The sequence below is a fragment of the Leptonotus elevatus genome, chromosome 21, assembly GCF_054856555.1.
Source record: "Leptonotus elevatus isolate MCC_2025b chromosome 21, RoL_Lele_1.0, whole genome shotgun sequence".
Classification (NCBI taxonomy): domain Eukaryota; kingdom Metazoa; phylum Chordata; class Actinopteri; order Syngnathiformes; family Syngnathidae; genus Leptonotus; species Leptonotus elevatus.
In genome coordinates, this window is record NC_141259.1 from 8,427,198 (window position 1) to 8,450,148 (window position 22,951).

The following is a 22,951-nucleotide window of genomic DNA, read 5'->3' on the forward strand; positions in this document are numbered from 1 at the left end:
AATGCCCGTTAAGTTTTTCCTCACTAGTAACATGACATGTATGTGTGCTTCGAGTATGCAAAGGTGTCCTAGCAAGTGCCCTGAATTGTCTTACTGAGGACAAAGATCATACTATTGAATAAATGCTCAAATGGCTTTCCATAATATGCATGCTATGGTTCATCGAAGTCATGAAGCGTTAATTAAGTGAGGCAGAAAACAGTGTGGGAGGGGGTTATATGGGGCTTAAGACCAAATATGCGGGGGTACCCCTATGAAGAACTGGGCTCGTGGGGAGGCTTCAGTTTGAATAACCCAAAGAAGGACGCCACTTGTTGAGGTAACTCTGCCAATACGCTTTGTGAAAGAGCCTGGCTGGGCGCCTGCAGAGAAATAAGGCACACAGACGGGCTACGTTGGAAGGACATGGACACCCTAAAAGTGTGTCATGGGGAAAGCGGGATGCATGTCATTTTTAAAGGGGACATATGGAAAACAATTATTGTTGTATACAAATAGTTGGATTTTGTGCCCTTTATTGAAACTAGCACTGCAGCTGTATTTCTCAATCAGAAATAAAACTGGATGAAGCCCAACCAAGGGACATTTTTCTACCATATTTGTTGATTCCTTGCAGTATTTTGATGTGATGTGCTATTAGGACACTTGATAATTGTTTTAAATTGTGAAAATAATGTATTGTCTCCTTTAAAGCAACAAATTAGTCATGTTAACAGCTTAAGCTGGAAACAAACGAGAAATTAAAATAACCACACACAAAATGAATGTACATGATGCAGTAAACTAATAAGTGTTTTACTTACATTTTGAAACTGCCTGAATGGTACAAATTGGACAATATCCCGCATGGCGGGCTCGCCAGTAAGCGAGCGAAGATGCCCGTCGTCTCCGTCCAGGAACTCCATAGCGGTGAAGTCGGCGCCGCCCACCCCCACGATGATGATGGACATGGGCAGTCGCGAGGCGTTGACGATGGCGTTGCGTGTGTGATCCATGTCGGTGATCACGCCGTCGGTGATGATGAGCAGCACGAAATATTGCTTCAAGGGGGAGATGAAAAAGCAACAACTGAGTCACTATGGAAACACAACGAAAAGTTGAAGTTTGTATTTTTCTGAAAATTATTAAAAATTTTAATTTAATGTATTATTTAAAAAATATTTGAACTCATGGCATGAATATTGATACTTTTTTTTTTTAGCACGACTATAAAGTGTACAATTGTAATGCAATATGCCAGCAGGGGGCAGAAGAACATGTTTTAACACTCAAGAAATCCTTCCGTTGTACTTCTGCGTAAGAAAGCAAGAGATAGCCACTCACCGATGCAGTCTTCTGCTGCATGGCTTGACTTGCAAAGCCCGCAACATGGTTGATGATTGGTGAGAAGTTTGTGGGGCCATAAAGTTTGACCTGGGGAAGGCAAACCCTGTAGGCATCCACTATGCCTTCAACACCTGCACAGCAAAACCACAATGACAGCAAAGCAATCAAAAAATATTCAAAAGAGGCAACTCCTTTTCAACAGACCTGCGCAGAATGGATTTGAGGGGTTGAAGTTGAGTGGAAACTCGTGGGAAACCTGTCATCAGAAATGTCATCAGAAACCTCTCAGAAATAGTCATAAAAACGGTCATACCTGCCATGTTGGGGGGATCTGAGCCCCAAAGCCAAATGCTGGAAACTTCTTGTCACTACGCAGCAGAGACAAACAATAAACACATTGTTTCTGTTAAATCTAATTAACCTTGGGTGTTTGGGTGTGTGCGTGGGGGGGGGGGGGGGGGGGGGTAGCTTTCATATGTATCTCACAAACCTATCATAGTCCTGGATGACGTTGCCCACTGACCAAATAGCAGAGAGGTATTCGTTTACTCCCTGTGGACTGATGTAATGCAAAGACTGAGGTGACCTTGGATCCCCATTGGAACCAGTGAAGTCTATTGCTACCTGCCAGGAAGATAAGGGAATAGTTGAGAGCAGTGGAAATAAGCCCTTACTTCTATTATTTTTTATTATTTTTTTTTTTTTTACATTTATTTTAAGGGCACTCACAGTGAAATAAGCCCTTACTTCAATTTTTTTTATATATTTTATTTCGGGGGCACTCACAGTGAAGTTGAGTTGACAGCCCCCCATAACATAATCCAGGAATGTGTATTCTTTGACCACCTGAAATGAAAATCAGTGTTTAATGATTAACAACCACATTATCGCAGAAAAACACAAACATAATCGACAGTCATTTTTATACCTGACAATGCTTCACGCTCACAACACCAGAGTTCTTGTAGCCTTTCTTCTTTTGTTTCTTTTTACTGTTGATGCACTCAAATTCCGCCTGAGGAGAAAATGGCCGCTTAGTTATCACTCCGCATGCGGAAGTCACCATTTCTCGCTGCATATTCTCAAATGGCTAACCAGGTTTTAGAAATAGAACCCTCATAATGAGAAAATCAACACGCTACTCACTACTTTGAGATTGTTGTTAAACTAAGGTTTATTCTTTTAATTGGGCTGTTCAACGACTGTTATAATATGCTCGTACCGGAGAAGTCCGCGATGCTTCTTCAAGGCGCTTCATTGTGGTCTCAAAAGTACCGATGAGATCGTGCGAGCCATCGTTGTCATAATCAAAGCAGTCAACCTGGAAGAGATGAGAGGAACCCCAATAATGTGGAAGTCTACAGGAGTAAATATCAACAATGCACGCAGGATAAACAAAAGCAGCATTTTAAAGGATTGCTCCACCCAAATTGCTCAAACTTAAATTCCTTCAGTTTTCATTTTAGGTCATGATGGTAGCACACCCAAATAATTGAATGTCATTTGAGTGAAACGATACTTTAAAAGACACCCAAGTAGAAAAAGACATGCAAACATGAGTGACTGCAATACACAAGTTGAGATCACGTGGATATGTCTGCTATCAGACAAATGTTTCGATGAGCTGGATGAAAGAAATTGAGAGGAAAAGAGTGCATTTCCCATCTAATCTACTCACACTTCACCCATATCGTTAAAGTCGTGTTAAGATGAACAAAAACAAACATGGTGATCAATCTGGATGACTCACTTGTCCTTTATCCTTGAAAACCGCTTCCTTCCTGACATGTTCGCTTAGAAGTTAAGAGAATACGTGTCATCCATCAAGCCTGCGCTAAATACACTAATCAGGTCATCGTGTCTGCCGTGTGATTGTGTAAGGCCAGCAAAATGTGGAAGATTGTGATTGTATGATGGCACCATAGACCTGAGGAGTTAGTTGATTTTTTTTTTCTTTGTGGTTGTTATTTAACTCATTCACTGCTATTGACGGCTATAGACGTCAAAAATTCATTTGAACTATTTCTATTAGTTTAAATTTTGTTCCCACTTTTGTTTACAAAAGTATGAAAACCTAGAATTGTTTTTGCATTAGAACAGATATTAAATTTGTGATTAATCGTGGTTAACTAGTAAAAAAAAGTTTTAATCGTCCGACACCCCCAATTTTTTCTAATTTTTTCCACACAAAAAAACATTAAAAATGAAAAATAAATAAATGTTTTTTTTGTTTTTTTTAAGAAAAGATTATTAAAAATTTGAAAAGAATTGTAATGTAATTAATCGCATGATTTCACTAGTTTTTTATATCAGTTCTAAATGTACAAAAACAATTCTAGGTTTTCATACTCTTGTTAACAAAAATGGAAAAAAAAATGTTAAACTCGCAACTATAGTTCAAATGAATTTTTGACGTCTAAAGCTGTCAATGGCAGTGAATGAGTTAAAAAAATGACTCAAATATATTTAGTTACTTTTATAGGTTTCTCCATGTCGCCTCCACAGAGAGATTGCAGGGGGATTCGGAAGGGTCTCCATGTAGGATTCAAGTTGTTCTTCACCACCTAAGCGCGGGACAAATGGGAGGGGGAAAAATCATTGCATCATACAAGATCAAAGACATTTGAGAGATGTCAGGAAATATCTTGTTTCTATGTTTCTCACTAGAAGAAAAAAAAGGAAGTATTGCATCCATTAACGTCCTTCATTGCACACACACATTACATGGCAGTGTCACTTCTACCTCCGTCCTGTGAGCCAGTTGCCATCCAGTTTCTGTCTGTTTGTAGAATTCCAGATACGGGTCAGACTTGCCAAAAAAATCCTAGCAATTTTCAAAAGAAGCACTTTTAAATTCATAACATGAGAATATTTTCAAATGAATCGCTGATCTCCTTAATACCTTGTTGTCCAGCTTTCTTGCCTCCACCTCAAAATTTGCCACCCTGTTATCTTTAATTTCTTCAGCGCTGATCTACAGAAGGAAGGGTAAAATAATTGAGCAGTGTGGAGGGGCGAAAGTCTACAATGCAGCACGCTTGCTCTCTCGTTTACTCACTGTGATGGTCCCTTTTCCAGCAGGTGACTTGTTCTTCAAGACCAGCGGCCTGGTCAGTTTTCTACTAGACACAACCTGATTGTTGTTGTTTTTTCAGGGAAACCCCCCCACCCACCACAAATGACACAAATTATAATTTCATTTTGCCAGAAAACACATGCTAATTCATCCCCGCCCCCAAAAAAATTACAGGATGTGATTTTGTGTATGCTGAGCAAAAAAAAAAACCTTACCTGGCCCAAGTTACACTCCAGTTCTCCTAAGAAGTCATCATCGCTCAGGTCAATGGTCTTATTGTCAATGTCATAAATCCCAAATTTCAATTTTTGCACCATCTCAAAGTAGTAGTCGATAATGAACTTTTTGGCAAACTTTGGGCAGAGGCAATTTTGGACTTTTTCAGAGCGTCCCACCTGTAGAGAAATTAAGTTGTGAAATTAAGACCAAGTATATTTCATTCTTTTTAATTGTCATTCAGTTGATTAGGTTTCTGATGGTAAAAGAAACTTCCTGAAACAGGATTTTTTTTTTTAAGGAAATACATTTTCATTACGGATTAGCAAAACCCGTATTGCTATCTGAAGGTTAATGATTACTAGTGCTCTGAGACAACCCTGACATTAGTTTATTATTACAATTAGTACACTAGCTGCTTTGTAACCATTTCTCAGTGAGCACGAGCAGTTTAGCTTCGCTACACTTTTATTGGTGTAAACTCATATGCTAGTGTGAAATGAATGTAAAATTAAAATTAAAATTAAAATGTGTGTGCACACTGACATATCTTATTTGCAATCAATAGTGTACATTTGTTTTTCGAACTACAGATGGTCGTTCCTTACCCATCTCTCCATTTATCCATCTAGTAGCTATTGATTTTCTGTTGGGTGTACACATATTACGTTTATCATTGTATGTAATGTATGTTTCCCACATTTACATATAGTACATTATCTGCAGAGAAGAAACATGTATCAAGTAACTAACTATCCCAACTCTCCTCCATTCTTGCTGGTCTTAAACCCACCTTCAGCTTTGGCCTGAGCTCGTTTGGTACACAGATTTAATGAATGCAGATTATCTCTACTAACCTCATACCACTGGGAATTCGAGTTCATTAACAGCACGCACAGAGGGTCTGATTTGGATCCAATGTCTTTGTCCAGGAGATTGTCACAGGAAACTGTCAGCTCCACTTTGGTCACACACTGGGCAGCCATGTCTGACAATTAGCAGGCTGGGATTGAGCAAATAGAGAAGGGTCTTAACATTTAAATTGGAGCAATGTGTAGGAGAATTACCCAAACGCATACTTATTTGCACAAAAAATGTGAACACTGTGTGCAATAGACGAATTAATATAGACTGCTTCACTCACGGTATTTTTCAAAGTCCAGCTAGTAAATAAGACTGGTGGGCGTTTATATGACACATGAGCGAGAAGTATGTTTATTTGGCGGAAATTCGACTGACTGGAGAAAGTGACTCGCTGTACTTTCAACACCGTAGTTTTTAGGTTACATAACATACTTGCATTTTGCTTCCGCAGTTTAAAAAAAAACGACGCTGCTTTGGTTACATGTAGTAAACATGTTACAGTGCCTTATAAATGCTCATTTGAAAACATTCCATTACGACCACTTTACGCTAACACCAAGCCGTTAAACTAAGCTAGCCACTAACGAGCCACGGCACTAACGAATTACAACCGCGCTTTGGAGAGAATTCAACATTCGACTTACCGTTAGAAAAGTGACACACGTCGCCAAAATCTAATGAAGGATGTTTAGTTTTTTTTGTTAGGCGTGGCTACAACCCTCTTTCAAGCTTTTCAGCGTCGCCCTGTCAACTACCTCAACGTTTGTGGAGCACGGTGACTTCCAACATCAAAGTTACGCCTACCAACAATAGGACCACGCCCCTTTGGTGTTAAAAAAGAAAAAGAAAAACGAAAGGATGGAAGGAAAACAGATGATAATAATAATAATAAAATAATGTGTATTGTATTTTCATTTTTTCACTAAACAAATATTGTGGAATACAAATTCATGACCGGAAACAAGTGTTCAAGAATGTAGTTCCTCTTTTTGTTGATAGAGGGCGCTAGATAAAAACGTAAGTTTTACACCTCACTTTGCATGGGGGGAAACAAACGCATGTTTTATTTATTGCAATCCATTTCAGTATTGGTGGCTTCAAAAGCGCATCATAGTTTTGTATATTGTTCCAGTATATATTTTTTAATGTACAGTTTTCAATTACTGTACATATAATTCAACAGACACAAAATCAATAGTATAATAAATACAATTCTCTGATATGAGACGTTACAAAAGCGTTGCAACCTAAATAATGAATGCAATGTGTACTGTATTTTGTAGAAACAATCACAAAGAACTTCTTACCTTCCTACCTACTGAGCGTTATGAGAAATGCCAAGGCAGAAAAGTAAAATTATTTCAGTACAAAACGGTGCATAAACGATTCTTACAATGTTAGGGTCAAAGCTGTTGCTCGAGGCACGGTCAGCAAATCAATTTAAACACCAAGAATAAACACGAGTCTTTCATGATATTGAAATGAGGTACATTTGAATCAGAACTGGAATCTTAAATTCCCAAAAATTTAGACATAGAGATGATTGACTGTGGCATATATCAGTGCAAACTGATTGTGTCGTTTTTAGTCATATCAACAAAAGATGAATAATCCAGAAAGTTCTCTCATTTAAACAGCGCTGAGGTCGGCCTGATTTGAAACCTGTCAACCAACCATGTGACATTTGTCTCTGGGAGGAAATGAAAACTATTGTTAGTAATCAGTTGTTGTTTAGACATTTTGTTGCCTTTGTAAATTCAGATATGCATTCTTTTTTTCAACATGGTTTCCATTAAAAAATATATTTTTAGTACACAATTACAATATAAAAAAATTATTTCCCCCCCCCTCTACTTCTGTATGGTTGCTGATATAGTAAAACACAAGGACCCATACTTAACAAAATATAGGAAGTAGATATTTTGAAGTGGGTCTGTAAACATTTCTATATAGGCACGTGGCTATCACGGCATATTGTTCATCACGAAAATCACTTAATTGGCACTTGATATGATAAAGACATTACATTTCTTTTTAACTCATTCACTGCCATTGACGGCTATAAACGTCAAATAATTCATTTGAACTATTTATTTTACTTTAACATTTTTTTCCACTTTTGTTAACAAGAATATGAAAACCTAGATTTTTTTTTAGAAATAGAGATATAAAAGTTAACTATTGAAGTCATGCGATTAATTACAATTAAAAAAAAGGTATCGCCTGACGCGATTTAAAGATTTTAAAAATTCGGGGTGTCAGGCGATCACATTTTTTTATTGTAATTAATCGCATGACTTCAATGGTTAACTCACAATTAATCACACATTTTATATCTGTTCTAAATGTACAATAAAAATATAGGTTTTCATAAATATATATATATAAAACTCATAGAAAATGTTCAAATACATTTTTGACGTCTATAGCCGTCAATGGCAGTGAATGAGTTAAATAAAAGAAATAGTGGTTTAACTTCACTCGCGATTCTAAGAAGGACCGGGGTCAGTGGGGGGCTTCAGGTCAAATAAATTGAAGAAGGAGGCCACTTGGTCAGGCAACTCGGCCAACACGCTTTGGGCGAGGGCGGCGGGTCCTGCCTGAAACGGACGAATCAAACATCTGCAGTCTTACCAAATGGCAGGGACGATAAGTCACACGCAAGTTCAATAAAATACCTTTTGGAACTGTCTGAATGGAACAAACTGGACAATATCTCGCATGGCAGCCTCGCCTGCAGCGGAGCGCAGCAGCCCGTCATCTCCATCCAAGAACTCCATGGCGCCGAAGTCAGCCTTGCCCACTCCCACGATGATAATGGACATGGGCAGACTCGAGGCTTTGACGACGGCGTCGCGAGTCTGATCCATGTCCGTGATCACGCCGTCGGTGATGATGAGCAGCACGAAGTATTGCTGTGAAACAAAAAAAAAAAGTCAAACGTCATTCTCAAGATTAGATTCGTTTATTGAGTATTTGCTGTCAAATGCCAAATGAGTTAGACGTCATGTTTTTTGACACTCACGGACGCAACTTGCTGCTGTAAGGCCTGGCGGGCAAAATGGGCAACGTGGTTGATGACCGGGGAGAAGTTTGTAGGACCGTAGAGCTTCACTTGCGGCAAACACTGCTGGTAGGCTTGGACAACACCGTCAATACCTCCAAAACATAGCAAAATAAAGACTGAAGCAGTGGTTCTTAACACGGGTTCAATTGCTGCAGAGAATTTGGTGCGCTCAGTGTGTCATGTGATTTCTTTATTATTATAATCCTTTCATACTAAAACTATGTCAAGTAAAGTGGTCGGATGAATATGTGCAATTAGGGGTGTCAAAATGAGTGTGTTAATTTTGAGGTCATTTAAAGTTCCTTTAACACCACTCATTTTTTTAACGATTGCTCCTTACTTGGAAAGCCTGTACTGGGGGAATTTCAGTGGCAACGCAGCAAACACGTCCACGTCAAAATTTAGCGGTAATACATTTAATAATAATGCATATATTGGTGGAGACTTGTGTCAAGTTGTATTTTACAATTTTAAAGACATGCAAAATTTCACAAGTTTCTTTATGTTAAAGATTAGATAGCTCTTAATATAAGCTATCACCAACATCTTTCATATGCAATTATGCCATCTAGTGGCAGAATTTTGACCTCAACACAAATCAATAATATCACACTCCTTTTTTACAGTACAGTGCATCAATGTTATGAATTGTTATCAACTTACTGTATCAATGTCTAGTTAGTTAGTTAGTTTAACATTTGTTCTACTTTTATGACAAGAAGAATGTGAAACTTGGAAAAAATTATTTTATTGTACTTTTAGAACAGATCTAAAATTTGTGATTAATCGTGAGTTAATTATTGAAGTCATGTAATTCCAATTATATATATATATATATATATATATATATATATATATATATATATATATATATATATATATATATATATGGTGTTCCACAGGGTTCAATTGTGGGGCACCTGCTGTTTTCACTGTATGTGCTGCCGGCGGGTTCCAGCTCAAGAAAACAAGATTAAAACTGTTTTAAAGTGCTCTTTAATTTATCTTTTGCCATTTAGCCCCTTTTTAGAGCAGCGAGTTGTGTTTCTTTGCTTGTGAGCACACGCACAAGAGCACGATTCTTGCACACCTTCTAGATACAAGATCACTTTGGTGCGTCACCATGCGCTGTGTTGGGAAGCCAACATTGACGTAAGTTGCGGTTTGTACACGCCTTTCATTCCCTTGCGTTTACCAAGTGCATCACACGTGACACACGCAATGCATGTTTGAACGGCTAATTTGTTTCAAGATGGCGGGAATCCAACAATTGCATAATTAGGCTCCATCAATCATGTTTGTGTTACAGTCGGTTGCATTTAAGACATTGGCGATTGTTTGAAGAGCATCTGTGTTGATGAAGGTCTCTGTTCTAAGTTATATATATATTATTAGCTTTAGATTTTCATTACCTTCACAAAATGGATTTGAAGGGTTGAAGTTGACAGCAAACTCATGGCTGACCTGGAAATAAAAAAAACGATTCAATTCATCTGTGATCCAATCCAGTGTAAAATCTCAGCAAATTTAAAAAATAAATAAATAAATAAATCACCTGCCATGTCGGAGGGATCTGAGCTCCAAAGCCCAACACAGGGAACATTTTATCGCTGCCCAAAAACACAACAAAGGATTATATGACCAAATTCCAAATATTATAAATGGTTCGACTACTATGATGGGCCCATTTCTCAAACTGCCTTTACTAAATAGACTTTGTACATTACCTGTCATAGTCTTGGACGACGTCACCCACTGCCATGATGGCCGAAAGGTATTCATTATAGCCATGAGGGTGGATGTAATGAAGGGACTGCGGAGTGTTGGGATCCCCGTTGGAGCCTGTGAAGTCGATGGCGATCTGTTCCGAGTGGATCAATAAACAGACGATCAATTAAATGACAGGGTATTAAAAACGTGTTGTTAACAAGAACGATGCCAATCCGAACTCACGGTGAAGTTAATCTGACAGCCGCCAAAAATGTAATCAAGGAACGTATACTCCTTCGCGATCTGCATATGAATGTAACAGGCAATTATGTATCACAAATGAGTCAACTGTAAATATAAATATGCACTAAATGTAGATCAGAAAACAAAAAGCATTCATGAGTGAGCGAGTACCTTGCATTGTTTGAAGACGATAATACCAGAGTTTTTGTATTTTTTCTTACTCTGCTTCTTCTTCCGATTGATGCATTCAAACTCAGCCTGAGGATGGATCGTAAATACAAAAAGTCAAGTTGAATCCCATCAGTCAAACATGTTAAGAGTGAGTTCGGAGCTTACCGCGTACGTTTGCGTTGCCTGCTGCACTTGGCTCAGCGTGGTCTGAAAGGATCCGATGAAATTATGCGAGCCGCTGCTCCTGTAGTCGTAACAATCCACCTGGAAAAAAAAGAACGCCAGACAGGAAGAGGCGAGTCAAGTCGCTGATTCCAAATATGGGGGAAAAAAAATAAAGTAAGGAGATGAGACATGCGCTCTGGTATGATGTAGCAACATGTAAACGTACATACATGCAAAGTTACCCCCCCCAAAAAAACAACAACAATTACTAGCAGTTAAAACGAAAGTTAAACTCCCCTTAAATGCGGCTCAAAAGAGGCATGACCTCATCCTGCAAATGTCCTTCGTAAACATGGAAACAAGCCTGCTTTTTTTTTTTCCACCAACATTACGCTATTTGGAAACCTGAAATCCTGTGGCGCAGATGTGTTTAGGGCTTTTTTGCATGTCCTACGACAGACAATGGATCCTACGACCACACGTGGCGGCTACAGTAAACTCACTTGCGATGTGGCTGGGAATCACCTCTTCCTGACAAGTGTGCTTAAACAGGGTTAGAGAGTGACAGTAAACACAAAACAAAAATGGAAACTGATGTTACAGTATTTCTGCTTATGGTGAGGATCAAACCCTCAGAAATGTAGCTGAAGCAATCGTTAAGAACGTATGACAAAGTAAAATAAAATAAAACATTTAATTAACTCACTGCCATTGGCAGCAATAGACGTAAAAAAAAAAACATTTGAACTATTTCTATTAGTAAAAAAAATGTTTTAAAAATTTTGTTAACAAGAGTATGAAAGTCTATAATTTTTTTTGTACATTTAGAACAGATATCAAATTTGTGATTAATCGTGAGTTAACTAGTGAAGTCATGCGATTAATTACGATTACAAATTGTAATCGCCTGATGCCCCTAATTTTTAATAATCTTTTTTTTAAAGAATAGATTATTAAAAATTAGGGGCGATTACAATTTCATTCGTAAATTAATTGCATGACTTCACTAGTTAATTTCACAATTAACTCATTCTCTACCATTGACGGCTATAGACGTCAAAAATGTATTGAAACTATTTCTATTAGTTTAACATTTTTTCCCAAGAGTATGAAAACATGGAGAACTTTTTTTGGTACATTTAGAACAGATATACAATTTTTGATGAATTGTGAGTTAACTAGCGAAGTCCCCTAATAATCATTGCTTTTCTTTTTTTAATCTTTTCTTTTTGTTAAAAAATATGTAATGTAATGTCATGTAATTAATCACATGACTTCAATAGTTAACTCACGACTAATCACAAATTTTATATCTGTTCTAAATGTGCAATTAAAAAAAATTCTAGGTTTTCATACTCTTGTTAACAAAAGTGGGAAAAAATGTTAAACTAATAGAAATAGTTCAAATAAATTTTTGACGTCTAAAGCCGTCAATGGCAGTGAATGAGTTAATATGTCTCTGCGAGTGCCAATAATACATTATGAATATATATATAAGAGATTTATCAATACCTTTATAGATTTCTCCACATCACCTCCACAGAGTGCCTGAATTGGGATTTGAGAAGGTCTCCATGCTGGGTTCAGGGTGTATTTGACCACCTGCACAACCACACAAAGTAACAATCATTCAATCCAAAAGTTACTAAAACAACACATTCTAACGAGCAATGCAACATGTACCTCTGTCCTGTGAGCTAACTTCCATCCTGTTTCTGTCTCCTTGTAGAATTCCAAAAATGGATCAGCCTTGCCAAAAAAACTCTGAAATTTTGAAGCAAACACATCGAGGTTGGTTCCAAATATATCCATGATGTGACTATTCCTCAAACTAAAGTTGATACCATCTTGTCCAGTTGTCGACCTGCGATTTCAAATCGCACCACCCTGTTGTCTGTTCTTTCTTCTGCATGGACCTATCAAAAAACATTGTGTTGAATTAAAAAAAATCAAAAATCAAACATGGGGTCTCAGAATTGGAATAATCACAGTAATGATTCCAGTTCCTGCAGGCCTCTTGCTCTTCATGACAAGTGGTTTCGTTAGATTCCTCGAAGACACAACCTGGACAGGATTTTTTTTTTCTCATTTTAATAGAAAAAAAATAGACTTTTAAATCAACGAGCGTGTTACCTGTCCCAATGTGCACTCCAGTTCCCCCAGGAAGTCCGCGTCTCGCAGACTGCAGCCGACATTGTCGTCAATGTCGAACACCTCAAACTTCAACTTCTGCACCGTCTCAAAGTGGTAGTCAATGACAAATGCTTTGGAAAATTTAGGATTGAGGCAGTTCATGATTCTCTCGGTACGTCCAACCTAAAACAAAAAACATCACATTAAAAAATGTTGTTGTTTTTTTAAAGAAAATAAATCAGTGAGCGTAAAGACCGCTAACCTCCACCCAGCTGCTTCCAGATGTGCTCATGTAAAACACACACTGTGGGTCAGATTTTGAAAACACATCCATGTCCATCAGATTCTCACAGGAGATGGTCAGGGCCACCCTGGTCACACAGTCGGGGGCCCCGGGACGGGGGGATACAACTCCTGCCATCCCAGCTAAAGGCTTTACATACACAAGACACAAACAAGGATAAGAGCAACACAATAAAAATGAGCGACAGCGACATACACTGCCTACAAACCGTTCTGGGCTAGCCTGTTAATTTAAGTAATTTTGTAATACCAGATGGTACTGCATGTACTATTTATGAAATGGTTATAGAGTTAATTCACGTTTCATGTCATGCTACTTTTGTAGCCTGCGGCAGGTAACACGCTTAACCGGATTTAAGATTGCAAAGTTATAGAAAGGCAATATATATATTGCCTTTCTATATATTCAATATATAATACGACCGTTAATGGTCTGAGCTCAAAAGTCCAACTCCGTGTTTATGCGTCAAGAAGAAGCAATTTTCAACTCGGATCAAGCTGGGAGAAAAACAACGGTTAAGTAAGCAAAAGAAGCAAATTTGAAGCGAGCCCATTCCCGACAGCCGCTCTTACGCTGTACACCAATAAAACATTTTATAGCACTACGGTACGGTAAAAGCCACACAGTACTATTGCGGCAAACAAATATATACTTTATTGAATATTATTAATGTTTTCCCCATCCGTTTGTAACTCACGTCGTAGTGTAGCGTAGCGACGGGAAAAATCGTATGGTAGTGGGCGGTGCCCGGTACGTTCGTTTTCTCTTCCAGGGTCACCCGTTTGACGCCACACGAGCAAAATCCATTAGAAATTGTTTAAAAATAATCAAAAAAATTACTGTCACTTCTGTTTCTATTAACAGAAGTGAGAGTTGGTCACGTAACCACGGAAGTACATTCCCGACAGTGGGAAGGGGTGGGGGAAATCACGTCAGAAGCTCATTTCCGCTATGTGTGTGTGTGTGTGTGTTCAAACTGTCAGAACAGGAGCCCCCCCCCCCTTATCCTATCATATGTGACAGTCAACGTGCAAGTACCCCAACGTTGTTGTTTTTTTAACTGTCAGACATAAATAGTCAAGTCATAACAGCTCACTACTTTTAAACTATCATGTGTCCACTCCAGTAGATATCAAAACATGTTAAGGTGAAACTGAACTTTGACATCCAACAGAAGTTCACATGAGAGTCAACATCAACACAACTGTCCATCTATTGTCTTTTCTTTTTACATGATATCACAAAAATTCAAAAACTTGGAATTTGAACAGGGTTGTGTACACTTTTATGTATATATCGTAAATAGTGGTTTATTAATCCAACTCTTTATCATTTCAGCCTCCATGTTTAGAAATCTGTCAACTGAGCTGTAAAGTAAGACATTCACAATAAATGTTTTCTTTTTTAAATGAGCACATGAAAAATTTTCATAATTTTGACTCACCTCGTGGAATTATTATAAATCATTTTATTGTAAAATGTAACATTGTTAGACTGTAGATGTTACTGTGCTAATAATGTGTTGTAGCGAGGGTGAGGCCACACACTTCACTTCCCAGCATGCTTTGCAATGCTCCTTGTAAAAACCTGTTGCTCTTTCCTTGGCTGCCTTTGTTGATTATCTCTGTGTGATGTCATACTAAATATTGATTATGAAAGGTTTTCAAACACATTTGTTTAGTTGTTTATGTCGAGGACTGTACCATATCTTGAAATGAAAACACACACACACACACATTAATGTTAACTTTTTATTTATGTGAAAAGATAATACTGTGAATGTCAAAATTAGTTTTGTGAATATGTCAAACAAATAAATTATTTTTGTTGGATTTTTTTTAACTCATTCACTGCCATTGACGGCTATAGACGTCCAAAAAAATATTTTAACCATTTCTATTAGTATAAAAAAATTTCCTCTTTTGTTAACAAAAGTATGAAAACCTAGAAAACATTTTTTTATTGTACATTTAGATCAGATATAAAATGTGTGATTAATCATGAGTTAACTAGTGAAGTCATGCGATTAATTACAATAAAAAATTGTAATCGACTGACGTAATTTTAAAAAATAATAAGAAAAGATTACTAAAAATTAGGGGCGTCAGGCGATTAAAATTTTTAATCGTAACTAATTGCATGACTTCAGTAGTTAACTCACAATTAATCAAAAAATGTATACCTGCTCTAAATGTACAATAACAAAATTATAGGTTTTCATACTCTTAATAACAAAAGTGGGATTTTTTTTTTTAACTAATAGAAATAGTTCAAATTAATTTTTGACGTCTATAGCCGTCAATGGCAGTGAATGAGTTAAATGTTGAAAACAAGACTAAAATGAACAAAATGTTAAGGTAGATGCAGATGAATAATAAATAAAAGGCATTTGGGGGTCATTTTAAGCCAGCTATCTCAGATCACTTATTCACTGTTTACGTTCTGAGGTTTCAACTTGTAAGAATTAAAGAAGGACGACACTTGCTCAGGCAGCTCTGCCAGGACACTGTGCGTAAGCGCCACACTGTTCCCCTGCAATGACAAAAAATAAAAAATAAATTCTACTAAAAAGCTGAAAACATTGTTTTGTGGCTTGCTTACTCACGGAGCAACTTCTGAAAGGCACAAACTGGACGATGTCCCGCGCGGCGGCTTCCCCGCTGGGCGAAAGCAGCAGTTTGTCATCACTGTCAAGGAACTCCATTTCGCTGAAGTCTGCGCCGCCGACGCCCACGATGATGATGGACATGGGCAGGCGAGAAGCCTCTACGATCGCCGCGCGGGTCAAGTCCATGTCTGTGATGACGCCATCGGTGATGATGAGCAGCACAAAGTATTGCTGCAAGCGGAGAGAGGGAGAGGAACATTTTAGAAGACAGAATGTGTGCCTGAATTTTCAGCCTGTTAACTCATTCACTGCCATTGACCGCTATAAACGTCAAAAATTTATTTGAACTGTTCATATTAGTTTAAAACTTTTTTCCACTTTTGGTAACAAGAGTATGAAAACCTAGAAAAACATATATAGTACATTTAGAACAGATATCAAATTTGTGATTAATCGTGAGTTAACTATTGAAGTCATGTGATTAATTACAATTGAAAATCATTTTTTTCTTTAAAAAAAAAGATTATTAAAAAAAAATTCTAACTAATAGAAATAGAAAAAAAATACGTTTATAGGTGTCAATGGCAGTGAATGAGTTAATATTTGGAGACTTTCAAACAACTACTTACCGCAGCTTTATTCTGGTAAAGCCCTTGTCTGGCGAAGTGGGCAACATGGTTGATAATTGGCGAGAAGTTGGTTGGGCCCCAGAGCTTCAATTGGGGCAGACATTGCTGATAGGCACACACCACACCCTCAATGCCTGCAATGATATAAATTCGCCACTAGGAGCAGCACCAAGGTACGTTTTTGGCACTACTGAACTTACCATCACAAAATGGATTTGTTGGATTAAAATTGACGGGAAACTCGTGGGAAACCTGTGTGTATAGGACCATTAGCAAAATACATTCATGAGAGCACATCTAGGTACTCATTCACTGCCATTGACGGCTATAGACGTCAAAAATGTATTTGAACTATTTCTATTAGTTTAACATTTTTCCCACTTTTGTTAACAAGAGTATGAAAACCTAGTGTTTTTTTTATATACTCTATTAGAACAGATATAAAATGTGTGATTAATCGTGAGTTAACTAGTGAAGTCATGCGATTAATTACGATTAAAAATAGTACTCGCCTGACGCCCCTAATTTTTAATAATATTTTCTTAAAAAAAAAAGATTATTAAAAAGAAAAAGAAAAAAAAGAAAAGATTATTAAAAAGAAAAAAGAAAAGATTATTAAAAAATTAGGGGCATCAGGCGATTAAAATTTATAATCCTAATTATTCGCATGGCTTCACTAGTTAACTCACGATTAATCACAAATCTCTTCTAAATGTAAAAAAAAAAAAAAATCTAGGTTTTCATACTCTTGTAAACAAAAATTGAAAAAACTAAACTAATAGAAATAGTTCAAATGAATTGTTGACGTCTATAGCCGTCAATGGCAGTGAATGAGTTAAGATGTCTCTCTCGTAGGTAAAAGTGCAACCATAAACATTTTTTAAAAATCGCCCTCATACCTGCCATGCTGGAGGGATCTGGGCTCCAAACCCAAAAACTGGGAATTTCTTGTTACTAAAGGGAAACGCATACAAAGGGAATACAGTGATTTTTTTCATCCTTTTTTTTTTTTTTTTTGTATAAGGCTATATATACTGGTGTTAAAAATACACTATAGAAGAGAGCTAGAATGTACCTGTCATAGTCCTGGATGACATTGCCCACTGCCCATATTGCTGACAGGTATTCATTATAGCCCTCAGGGTTGATATAGTGCAGGGAATTGGGTGAGTTGGGATCACCATTAGAACCAGTGAAGTCAATGGCAATCTGGCCCAAGTCCGCAAAAAAAAACAATATTTGCAAAATAAAATATACACACTAGTAAAAATGTTTTTTAAAATGAAAAAAAAAAAAAAAAAAAAGTAAATATTTCTGAGCTCACTGTGAAGTGAAGTTGGCAACCTCCCATGATATAATTCAGGAAGGTGTATTCCTTCTCAACCTAGAGGGATTAGCATAACATCTTAATTTTTTGTATAATAATGCAGTTAACTTCATTAACTCATTCACTCCCAGCCATTTTCACTGAAGCAACCCCCTTTGCTCCCGGCTGTTTTACCGTATCTTGACTGATTTTGCAAAGCCCACAGAATAGTGTGTTATATTGCTATAAAAACATGAAACCCACCAAAAGAAAGATTGAGCGTCTCTTCTTTCATCAGGAAAAAAATTATATTTCTATCTGTTTCCATTTGGCAGCAATTAGCATGAGAATATAGCTAAGTGTCATCATTAATAACAAATCTGTTTAAAACCGGGGGAAAAGAGCTTTTTGCAACATGGCCCTGTTTGATCTCTTTTGCTCTGCTGCCACCTGCTGGCCGTTTTTGTAATTGCTTCAAGCGTGCTCTTTAGTTCTGAGGGTGTATCAAAGACTTCTGTATGCTTTAGCATAAAAACAACCCCCCACCCCTCCCAATTATTTTTTAAAACATATAAATACATTTTTGGGACCATGGTAATATTGAAAATAAAACACATTTATACGTTTTGAGTTAATTAAGAAGGGTTAGCAAAGCAACTACCTGACAGCACTTAATGTAAATGACCCCAGAGTTTTTATAGTCTTTCTTCTTTAGCTTCTTTGGGTTTATGCAATCGAACTCAACCTGTCGAGACAGGAAACGAGTCATATTATTAAACACGCAAAAATATGGAACAGAACGGCAAATAACTTGAGGGTAAACATTCTTACAGGCGAGACGTGTGTTGCAGTTTGCATCTGAGCGAGGGTGGTTTTAAAACTTCCAATAAGACTGTGGGAACCATTGACATGATGGTCATAACAGTCAACCTGAGCACAAAAACATTTTGTTGAGACAGTGACCTGTGACGCAGTAAGAGACAATTTCCGATTTGGTTTCAGCTATGTAAGCTAACAAAATTATGTGTTATGACATTTTTTTTTTTTTTATGAAAACCACAGAGATATTTGTTTCTTCAATAAATTTGAAATACCAGAAACAAAAATAATCACAACATATCGTCTTAGTAAATGATCACAATATTAGTCGGGATCTTAGTAAATCAGAGGCAAACTCGTCAAACAGCAGTTAGTCAAACACAAAGTCAGTAAATGCAATACAAACAAATTCAGGGAAGGAAAAATCAAAAAGGCAGACCTTTATGTGATGACGCCATGACATGTGCAAACATACATATATTGCTGATCCAGCTGGGCTGCAAGTGTGGGAGTGTTGAAAGATGAAGAGAAAATGCAATCACTAGACTACATATTAGTAGCATTAGCTCATTCACTGCCATTGACGGCAAAAATTCATTTGAACAATTTCTATTATTTTAACTTTTTTTTCCCACTTTTGTTAACAAGAGTATGAAAACCTAGAAAAAAATTGTTATTGCACATTTAAAACAGATATAAAATGTGTGATTAATCGTGAGTTAATTAGTGAAGTCATGCGATTAATTACGATTAAAAAATGTTATCGCTTGACGCCCCTAATTTTTAATAATCTTTTCTTAAAAAATAAAATAAATATAAAAAATTTGTGGTGAGAAGCGATAATTTTTTTTAATTTTAATTAATTGTATGAATTTTAATTGTAATTAACTCATTCCCTGCTATTGACGACTATAGATGTCAAAAATGTATTTTAAGTATTTCTATTAGTTTAAAATGTTCCCCCATTTTTTACCCGAAAACCTTGATCTTTTTAAAATTGTATTAGAACAGATATAAAATTTGTGATTAATCGTGAGTTAACTAGTGAAGTCATGCGATTAATTATGATAAAAAAATTCACTTGGCGCTCCTAATTTGTAATAATCTTTTCTTAAAAATAACAATTAGAATTTTTTTTTTTTTTTAAGGAAAAAATTCTTAAAAATTTGGTGCGTCAGGTGATTAATTTTTTGTTATCGTAATTAATTGCATGACTTCACTAGTTAACTCACGATTAATCACAAATTTTATATCTATTCTAAATGTACAAAAAAAATTCTAGGTTTCATACTCTTTAAAGTAATAGAAATAGTTCAAATGAATTTTTGACGTCTATAGCCGTCAATGGCAGTGAATGAGTTAATTGCATGACTTCACTAGTTAAAATGAATTTATGGCAGTGATTGAGTTAATAGTTTGCAGTAGCATATTTCAAATGTAAAAAATGTAAGCAAAACAATTCAAACATCTCAGCATTCTGAGCGAGAAAGGGGCGTGGTTAATAATAGACTTCTCTTTAGGCATTCAACAAAGTGAAATGAAAAATAAAAACATTTGACCTTTATAGTTGTCTCAACATTTCCTCCACAAAGAGATCGCAAAGAGATGCGGAAGGGTCTCCATGTAGGGTTGAGGTTGTCACGTATCACCTGCGTCAAACAAATCCAAAATATAACACTTCAAGTGTGTGTGCGTGGTTGGGACATGTGTACCTCTGTCCTGTGAGCCAGCTGCCATCCAGTGTCTGTCTGCTTGTAAAATTCCAGAAAAGGATCGGACCACCACAAAAACTGAGAATCCAGATCACAGAAAAAGCCTGTCATGCTACGCCAACCACTTATAGAGTATTTACGTAATATATGACCTTTTTGTCAAGCCTGCGGGCAGACACCTCAAAATTAGCTACCCTGGTGTCTGAAATTTCCTCAGCAGAGATCTAGAAAAAAAGAAAAAAAAAGCATTCATCAACAACGTCATAATCCTCTGCAAAAAGGGGAGTGGAGTGGTAATGCGCCAAACCGCCAGCAGAGGGTAGCGGTGCGGCATTTTAGATTGAAAATTCCGTACACAAGTCAACAGACTTTTAATCGGACAAACTGGAGCATACGTTAAAACATAGAGTTATAAAATAAGCATATCACAAGATTATTTTATGATAAAATGTGTCTCATAAATGAAAAAAAAAAACACTTACTGTGATAGTGCCACGACCTGCAAGCCTCCCACCTTTCAGCATTAATGGTCGGGTCATCTGTTTGTTGGAAACAATCTGGACACATGATGAGCAGAACCGCATAATGACAACAAGTTGGAAGAATGACTTGACTCATTCGCTGCCATTGACGGCTATAGACATCAAAAATTCATTTGAACTATTTCTAGTTTTTTTTTCCACTTTTGTTAACAAGAGTATGAAAACGTATAATTTTTTTATTGTACGTTTTGAACAGATATAAAATGTATGATTAATCGCGAGTTAACTATTGAAGTCATGCGATTAATTACAATAAAAAAAAATTATCGTCTGACGCCCCTAATTTTTAATGTTTTTTTTTAAATTAGGGGCATCAGGCGATTATTATTTTTTTTATTGCAATTAATCACATGACTTCACTAGTTAACGCATGATTAATCACACATTTTATATCTGTTCTAAATGTACAATTAAAAAAAAAAATTGGTTTTCATACTCTTGTTAACAAAAGTGAAAAAAAAAAGTGAAACTAATAGAAATAGTTGAAATTATGTTTTGACGTCTATAGCCGTCAATGGCAGTGAATGAGTTAATTCTCTAATTGACAAATGCTTACCTGGCCAAGAGTGCATTCAAGCTCCCCGAGGAAATCGTCGTCTCCCAGGTCATAGGTGTCATTGTCTATGTCATACACGCAAAACTTGATCCTCTGCACCGTCTCGAAATAATAGTCGATGACAAACCTCTTTGCGAACTTTGGATTCAAGCAGTTGAGGATCATTTCTGTGCGTTCTAACTGATACACCAAAAAACATTCAATCATTCAAGATTTCCACATTTCAAGATTCAATTAAAAGTAGGCATTTTGTGCTGTTCACATTTCTCGATCATTTCAAACAGAATGTTCGCAAAAACACGTGAAAGAGAGACTAGAAGTTACAGAAGGCACCGAATCAGATATCCTTTGAAATTTTCATGAATCGCACCCGTCGGGAGAACATCAGGTTGTGAAAAATCTATTGAAACACTCAATAGTTGGATAATGAAACTCTTCTGGATGACACTCATGGTTTAAAGATGCAGTGGAAATGTAATCAATTTCCATTGCACTAGAATTTATCTTTGGACCAAGAGCATCTTCTCGATGAGTAAAAAATTATCCCAAGTGCTTAATGAAGCGTCATGAAGCTTCATTTTTCCATCAGTCAGAAATTTCACCCGAGAATCGTAACTTTTTGGTAGTATAGCAGTAGTATAGATTTATGTAGGTACACTTCGCACCTCGTGCCATCTTGAGTCAGACGATTTGATATACAAGGCACACAGAGGGTCGGACTTTGAGAAGACGTCCATGTCCATGAGGTTCTCGCAGGAGATGGTCAGCTCTACTCTGCCGGGCATATAGGAGGTTCCTGACGGGACTCCACCGGAAGCCATGGCAACTGGTTGATCAGCTCTGGAATGCAACACACATAGAGTAAGCAATGGGCAGTGACATTTGGAAGAGAATTTGGAACCCACACTATGTTGACCCAGTGGCCACTAGAGGGACCCCAAAAAAGGGTATGAGGACGAGGGGTCGTCACTGCCTCCTTGGGCCGAATCTAGATTTTAACGTCATATATACACTACTTAGGAAGTTTATAGTATAATTATTTGCAACACAAATACATATAAGCGCATGTCAGCTTTGGGGTAAAATGTAACTTTACAACAACAGTGGGTGTGGCGATCGCCAAAAACGCATAGAAGACATAAAAATAAAAAAAAGATTCTCAAGACGTTTAACTATTATGTACTTACTTAGCTAAAATGACTTTGCCTGGTCTGTTTTTTCCTGAATAACTGTATCCTCTTGTTTGCGTTAGTCCAGCAGCATGTGTGGGCTGAGATAAGCTCAGCAAGCAAACAGTGGGCGGGACCCGTCACAAGCACTTTTGTTTTTGTTTTTAAATCCTCCCGTTAAAACAATAATTATGTCATGTTAATTGGTGTACTATTTTAGCTAAGCAATGCATCAGGAACGTACACAGAATTATTATTCAGCATGAAAGAAGTAACACAATGACGGAAATAATGATACTCTTAGTATGTTTCCTATCGGTTGCATTTCGGGACCG

The 22,951-nt window shown here is 37.0% G+C and overlaps 3 protein-coding genes across 6 annotated transcripts in view; all 3 read right to left on the reverse strand.

Annotated features, from left to right (window-relative positions):
- LOC147155731 (copine-3-like) overlaps positions 1 to 6,363 on the reverse strand; it is a 7,926-nt gene extending 1,563 nt beyond the window's left edge. The window contains exons 1-16 of one of the 2 annotated variants that reach the window (XM_086065973.1): positions 6,127 to 6,363; positions 5,476 to 5,621; positions 4,618 to 4,797; positions 4,385 to 4,459; positions 4,229 to 4,300; positions 4,070 to 4,150; positions 3,801 to 3,890; positions 2,549 to 2,647; positions 2,255 to 2,341; positions 2,113 to 2,172; positions 1,817 to 1,950; positions 1,640 to 1,694; positions 1,531 to 1,582; positions 1,324 to 1,457; positions 804 to 1,040; positions 250 to 362 (exon numbers count right to left, since the gene is read on the reverse strand). In XM_086065973.1, coding sequence (XP_085922099.1) covers positions 252 to 362; positions 804 to 1,040; positions 1,324 to 1,457; positions 1,531 to 1,582; positions 1,640 to 1,694; positions 1,817 to 1,950; positions 2,113 to 2,172; positions 2,255 to 2,341; positions 2,549 to 2,647; positions 3,801 to 3,890; positions 4,070 to 4,150; positions 4,229 to 4,300; positions 4,385 to 4,459; positions 4,618 to 4,797; positions 5,476 to 5,604 — 1,596 coding nt within the window. In that variant the 5' untranslated portion in view covers positions 5,605 to 5,621; positions 6,127 to 6,363 and the 3' untranslated portion in view covers positions 250 to 251. The remainder of the gene's footprint in view (positions 1 to 249; positions 363 to 803; positions 1,041 to 1,323; positions 1,458 to 1,530; positions 1,583 to 1,639; positions 1,695 to 1,816; positions 1,951 to 2,112; positions 2,173 to 2,254; positions 2,342 to 2,548; positions 2,648 to 3,800; positions 3,891 to 4,069; positions 4,151 to 4,228; positions 4,301 to 4,384; positions 4,460 to 4,617; positions 4,798 to 5,475; positions 5,622 to 6,126) is intronic. The other variant, XM_086065972.1, reaches the window with a different exon arrangement.
- Positions 6,364 to 6,517: 154 nt separating this feature from the next.
- Positions 6,518 to 14,201, reverse strand: LOC147155732 (copine-3-like). The gene is made up of 16 exons (XM_086065971.1): positions 13,973 to 14,201; positions 13,234 to 13,404; positions 12,972 to 13,154; positions 12,828 to 12,902; positions 12,683 to 12,754; positions 12,522 to 12,602; positions 12,351 to 12,440; positions 10,839 to 10,937; positions 10,674 to 10,760; positions 10,503 to 10,562; positions 10,277 to 10,410; positions 10,105 to 10,159; positions 9,962 to 10,013; positions 8,508 to 8,641; positions 8,161 to 8,397; positions 6,518 to 8,082 (listed from the first exon to the last, which is right to left on the reverse strand). The coding sequence occupies exons 2-16, from the start codon at positions 13,390 to 13,392 to the stop codon at positions 7,972 to 7,974; spliced, it is 1,629 nt and encodes a 542-aa protein (XP_085922097.1). The 5' UTR covers positions 13,393 to 13,404; positions 13,973 to 14,201; the 3' UTR covers positions 6,518 to 7,971.
- An 832-nt stretch (positions 14,202 to 15,033) lies between these two features.
- Positions 15,034 to 22,904, reverse strand: LOC147155733 (copine-3-like). Of its 3 annotated transcripts, none has more exons than XM_086065833.1 (16): positions 22,635 to 22,904; positions 22,113 to 22,287; positions 21,448 to 21,627; positions 20,832 to 20,906; positions 20,502 to 20,573; positions 20,350 to 20,385; positions 20,197 to 20,286; positions 18,650 to 18,748; positions 18,480 to 18,563; positions 17,837 to 17,896; positions 17,588 to 17,721; positions 17,412 to 17,466; positions 16,713 to 16,764; positions 16,513 to 16,646; positions 15,881 to 16,114; positions 15,034 to 15,807 (listed from the first exon to the last, which is right to left on the reverse strand). In XM_086065833.1, exons 2-16 carry the CDS (start codon positions 22,266 to 22,268, stop codon positions 15,700 to 15,702), a joined length of 1,569 nt encoding a protein of 522 aa, XP_085921959.1. In that variant the 5' UTR covers positions 22,269 to 22,287; positions 22,635 to 22,904; the 3' UTR covers positions 15,034 to 15,699. The 3 variants fall into 3 exon arrangements, with proteins under 3 accessions (XP_085921959.1, XP_085921960.1, XP_085921958.1); XM_086065832.1 differs by having other exon boundaries at positions 15,035 to 15,807; positions 20,350 to 20,427; XM_086065834.1 differs by lacking the exon at positions 22,635 to 22,904 and having other exon boundaries at positions 20,350 to 20,427; positions 21,448 to 21,623; positions 22,113 to 22,244.
- Between the last annotated feature and the right edge of the window lie 47 nt (positions 22,905 to 22,951).